The sequence below is a fragment of the Oncorhynchus gorbuscha genome, linkage group LG11 (assembly GCF_021184085.1).
Source record: "Oncorhynchus gorbuscha isolate QuinsamMale2020 ecotype Even-year linkage group LG11, OgorEven_v1.0, whole genome shotgun sequence".
Lineage (NCBI taxonomy): Eukaryota > Metazoa > Chordata > Actinopteri > Salmoniformes > Salmonidae > Oncorhynchus > Oncorhynchus gorbuscha.
In genome coordinates this window covers 47,662,553-47,668,552 of record NC_060183.1, presented here as the reverse complement: position 1 = coordinate 47,668,552, position 6,000 = coordinate 47,662,553, and the positions used below count along the sequence as shown (strand labels likewise).

The 6,000-nt window shown below is 39.7% G+C and overlaps 1 protein-coding gene across 1 annotated transcript in view; it reads left to right on the top strand.

The window, feature by feature from the left end:
• The first annotated feature begins 522 nt into the window (after positions 1-522).
• Positions 523-6,000, top strand: part of cabp7b (calcium binding protein 7b) — a 31,334-nt gene continuing 25,856 nt past the window's right edge. The window contains exon 1 of the mRNA XM_046368161.1: positions 523-1,673. Within this exon, the coding sequence (XP_046224117.1) occupies positions 1,559-1,673 (115 nt within the window). The 5' untranslated portion in view covers positions 523-1,558. The remainder of the gene's footprint in view (positions 1,674-6,000) is intronic.

Here is a 6,000-nt window from a genome sequence, read left to right as displayed (position 1 = left end):
CTTCGATTTCAGACTGACATGCAGCAGAGGCAGTGCGGTAAGTGTATGAACGTTAGAATGCGCTATCCTTGGTGCTGAAATTGAATTACGGTGCGCTTCTTTGACCTTCCTACCACAGCAGGTGTCCTCCAATAACATCAAACTGAAGTTCACCTCTTGCAACTCGGGATCAGCCCTTGCGCATTTGTGTTATCATATACAAATCTTTAGAAATAAAACTATATTCTTCTATAAAACGACATCATGTCTCTATCTCCATGGGTAGGCTATTACACTGTCCATCTATTCATTCAACATACTTGCCGTAATATAAGATACAGTGACCACCATGTTCAAGCATCACCGAGTCAGTCATCAATGTCAACCTTGAGAGACACTTTTGTGTTCAATTAGATCATTTAGTCTACCTAGAAATGGGAGGTGGAGGAGGTGTCATCACTGGAGGGGAAAGAAAAGCTTGGGGAGCTAGGACTGAGAAAAACAAAATGAGACCGCAGTGTGCAGAGCAGACGGCTCGAGGAGGTTCAACCTCAAAGATCCATCTGAAGACGCAGTGGGTCGCCCAGGAAATCCCTTGACAGTTGAATATTTTGACTACTCTAGTTCTTAGTTTTGATGTTATTTCGTTTTTTTGGTCTTGTTTTATTTTCAATTAGAACGTTACAGACGAACATCTCTTCAATAGGCTTCCGGTAGAAGCTTTTTCGGGGCTATTAGTTAGGCTACTTAACAGTTTTATCGACTGGTCTCCAGAAGTGAAGATAAAGGAAACGGAAAAGGAAAGTGTGAGGAGACGGAAGGCAATACATACCTTGTACAAAACAACGACCTGTAGGATTTAAACAAAAAATATATGTGTTCATGTTAATCCTATCAAACAGAAAATAGAAGTCTTCAGTCTAACAAATATGAAATGACATGCATTTCAAAGCCAGCGCAGACTTAAACTGCTCTCGAATTGGTTTTGTAGTTGACACGTTTTTTTTATATATCTCATTTTAGTTTATATTTTTGTATCATTATTTTATTCCCATATATGCGGAATAAAATATTTACATTTACATTTAAGTCATTTAGCAGACGCTCTTATCCAGAGCGACTTATATCTTGCAATGTGCGGATTAAAATAGTTGGTTTTGATGTAAACAAAGAAATTTGCTAAGTTTATTTGAGACAATAAAATAGATAGAATTACGACCAAAAATAAAGTTTCAGCAATATATCTAGTAGGCCTACTTGTGTCCTTCGGTAATTGTAATGCAAAGTTGATGTGACATATAGGCTACACATGCACTCTTGATGTATAGGCATTACATGCATTGAAGACAAAAGCAGAGACACCTGCCACTTTGTCCGGGACTTCGCGAGCTTCGAATCCGACACTGTTTTCTCCACAGGCTACACCAAAAAACAATAACGGTCAAGTGACAGAACCTGAACAGAGATCTTTTTTTCCGGTTGCAAAATGTTGTTCTCCAAAGTGGACTATAGCAAAGTTTCGGTCAGCAAACTACAGTGAGCTATATGAAGATCGAGACACAGATTTTCTCTCGCAGAAATGCCAGTGCGAATGCCAGTGCGAACCACAAGGTTCATGTACAAGGGAAATTGCACTATTCCAGATATCCTATCATACCGGACCCCCATTAACCTGCCCGAGGATGAGGTGGAAGGTGAGTCATGATTATTATATCTATTGTTTCATGTCTTGCCTAAATCCATTCTGCATGTGGAGGATCGATACAGCCAGGTCAAGAAAATGACCCTTGCCTTAACCGTGCAATGAGTCACTCGATCTGAACTGTTCAGCACCCCGGAGAGCGCCCCGGAGAGCGCCCCACAGCTACGGGGCTAAATGTTAGCACATCACAATGGTCTCACACAAGAGCAGCAATTACAACTTTAAATGCACGCAGATTGCCCTAGTATGTTCTATCATACTTGTCTTGACTCATTCACTTGTTCGTACATGTTCCCAGCTGTTAAAATTGCGGTATAAACATATACCATTTACCAAACGTTTTTATCCAAAGCGACTTACGTGGATACATTTTTACTTATGGTTGGGAGACATCAGTTAGCACAACGTTTTTGTAATTTTTGTTAATAGTCTGTTTTGATGTAGTTCTACCATCTACAAATACATTTAAACCAAAGAGAATGTGTGCACAGCGGTCTAAGGCACTGCATCTCAGTGCTACAAACCCTGGTTCGTTTCCAGGCTTTATCACAATTGGCCTTGATTGTGAGTCCCATAGGGCGAGCACAGTTGGCCCAGCGTCGTCCGGGTTTTGCCGTTGTAGTCAGTCATTGTAAATTAGAATTTGTTCTTAACTGGCTTGTCTAGTCAAATAAAGGTTCAATAAAAATCATAAAACAATTTATAAAACAAAAGGTTCTACCTAGAACCTAAAACAGTTCTTTGGCTGTCCCCATAGGTCGGAGAAACCGTTTGAAGGTTCCAGGTAGAACCATTTTGAAGATCCCTACATGGAACTCAAAAGAGTTCTACCTGGAAGAAAAAAAGGTTCTTCAATGGGGACACCCATAGACCCCTTTAGAATACCCCTTTCTAAATATGTTTTTCCTGTAGGCATGCCAACCTGAATGAGTGCTATGATGAACTATGATTTATTCCAAGGCTTACAGGCTTGGAAAGTATCCCTTTAATATTGCTAGACAATATTTGTTTGAAATTTGCTTGAATGGTCCTTGTATATCTTTGTAATGAATGAATTTTAAGGTGTTAACACCAATGACATACAACTTTTAATAGCCTTCTTTGTTTTTATTGCTCTATACAATATATTACATACTTTTGTTCAATTTCTAGCATTCAAAATAATAGATATCTCTAAACCCCCAAAACATGTCACAACTGGAAGAAGCCAATTAGCTTAGCCTAAGCACCTTAAACAATGCATAAACATAATGTTTTGCAATATAAAGAACTTGTATGATGTTTTATCATTGACACACCGTTCAATATAACAAATAAAATAATGTATGACATGTAGGGTTGCACAGTTTGGGGAATATTCAGAGGTGGAAACTTTCCTTGGGAATTAACAGGAATATATGGGAATTAATGGAAATATATGCGAATTAATATTAATACCATTTAAATGTCGATGTTTTTTGCATTGGATATATTTACCATATCATATGGAGACAGAAACATAAACCTTTTACCTTATCATAAGTAGACATAATTGCAAATGATTCAATTCCTCCGATAGAAATGTAAAAAATTCCAAAGCCCTTGCTTGGAAGTGTACTTCACCAGACTGCCAAGAACCTTGCCCTCATCCAGGCCAAGGCGGCGAGAAATGGTAGTGATGACACCATAGACCTTGTTGATCTCTGCACCAGACAGGATGTTCTTGCCAGCATACTTGGTCCAACATGTCTGCTGCGGCGTGTATGGGCTCCAGGCAGAAGTCTTCACACTTTTTGATGTATTTCAGAACTGCAGTTTTCTCTGCTTGAAGCAACATTGAAGTGGGCAGGGCAGTAGGGATTTATTCTCTTACATCTGCAAGCAGAGTCTTAACATCAGACAGGATGGCATTGTCTCCCTCAAACAGTGCAATGGCTATTGCTATAAGTTCCAGGGGTTTCAGGCTGCTTACCACTCTCTCTCAAAATACATCATCCAGGAGGATCCTCTTGATGGGGCTGTCCATATCGGCAGACTGTGATATAGCCATTTCTTGGAGAGACTCCTTCCCCCCCAGGAGACTGTCAAACATGATGACAACACCACCCCAACGGGTGTTGCTGGGCAGCTTCAATGTGGTGCTCTTATTCTTCTCACTTTGCTTGGTGAGGTAGATTGCTGCTATAACTTGACAACCCTTCACATACCTAACCATTTCATTGGCTCTCTTGTAGAGTGTATCCATTGTTTTCAGTGCCATGATGTCCTTAAGGAGCATATTCAATGCATGGGCAGCACAGCCAATGGGTGTGATGTGAGGGTATGACTCCTCCACTTTAGACCAAGCAGCCTTCATGTTCGTGGCATTGTCTGTCACAAGTGCAAATAGCTTCTATGGTCCAAGGTCATTGATGACTGCCTTCAGCTCATGTGCAATGTAGAGACCAGTGTGTCTGTTGTTGTCCCTTGTGTCTCTGCTTTTGTAGAATACTAGTTGAGTGGAGATTATGTAGTTAATTAGTGATGACAGCAATACAGTCTGCTTTCGCTATGATTTGCTTGACCTTCACCTGAACTCTGCATCCAGCAAATTAGTAGATAAAGTGTGTTTGGTTGGAGGGGTGTATGCTGAGCGAAGGACTTTCAGAAATCTCTTCCAATACACATTGCACGTGAGCATCATCAGCGGTGAACAAGTTGCATACACAGTTCGAGCAAGACATTCATCAGCATTTCTCTGACTACGTTACTCCATTGAGTAAAATAAACCTTCTGATTCCAGGAGGACCATGAGCTGTTGCTATCGATAAGGTGTCTGATTCAACATTTTCACCTCAAATAGAAGTAGAGGGACTTTGTCAGAGGTTGCTTGTTGTGAGCGCTGAGGGAACTTTATGCACTTGGCCAGATGATGCTGCATCTTTGTTGCATTCTTCACATATGATTTGGCACAATATTTGCAAATGTACAAAGGTTTTCCTTCTACATTAGCTGCAGGGAAATGTCCTCTGCAGTGAAATATTCACTGCAGTGAAATGTCTCTTACATGTACCTCTGAGAATCAGCTGTACATGTGATGGAAGAGTGCACTGCACATGTGATGTTTTTTTATTAAATTTTTTATTTAACCTTTATTTTACTAGGCAAGTCAGTTAAGAACAAATTCTTATTTTCAATGATGGCCTAGGAACAGTGGGTTAACTGCCTGTTCAGGGGCAGAACGACAGATTTGTAACTTGTCAGCTCAGGGATTCGAACTTGCAACCTTTCGGTTACTAGTCCAACGCTCTAACCACATGTGCACTGCACATGCAGAGAGTTGCAATTCCATTGACTTGGGGATAGATTAACCAAAATATATCATAAGACCTAGAATTGCCTTACGTGAACCACAAAAAAGGTTCACTGTTATAAGCTAACTTTTTTGATGAATTTTAGCTAAATTCCCGGGCTTAACTTCACATGGAAAAATTCTCTAAAATTTCCAGAAATGTTCCGGAAGGTTCCCAAACCTTTGCAACTCTAAATGATGTGTAACTATTTGTCATTTTAATGTGTTCTTCATGGTTGCAAAGGCAAAGGACCCAAATGCCAAGAACACCCACATAATGATACCTAGTGACTCTATAAACTCCTGTTTCACAGAAAACTTGTTGGAGCCACATCTTCCAAATCTTTGTTATGTCTAGCAGTACATGGAATAGCTCTCACTCAATATTAATGATTTGACCAATCTTCTGTATCTTGCAAAACATTATTGATTCAGACTGCCTGTGAGTAAGCATGTGTATGTTACAGATATTATATATTTCAACAGCAATCACTCAATTAACTCCATTAATCAGATAAACACATTATTTATTGAAGCGGCTGTCTATTTCCCACTCCAAGTTACAGTATTTCCTTTGGAGGCCACCCAGCATCCACAGAGTGTATCTATCTGCCTACTCTAATAACGTTTCTGAGGGAAATTCAATGAAAGTTATGACTTATAATTAATGCATTGGTGCTGCAGGGAAGGGACATATAGAGTAAAAATCAGGAGACAGATGATATCACCAAGTGTAACTGTGTAGCAGGATAAAAAACAAACAATTCCACCGGCATTTCCTGAGAGAACATAAAGTAGCAAAGACGAGCCGACACTCCAGAATATAACCTGTGTATGTATGTCTGTCTTTTCCAGATCTGAATCATAGAGAACAAAGTACTTACAATTCAAATGGAAGAAAAATAACACTTGGCAATTATGAACTTTTTCACACTTTAAGAAATGAACAGTTGTTGAAGTACAATCCAGCAGGACGTGACCCTGAAGTAGAGGACATTGTGCCTTTCAG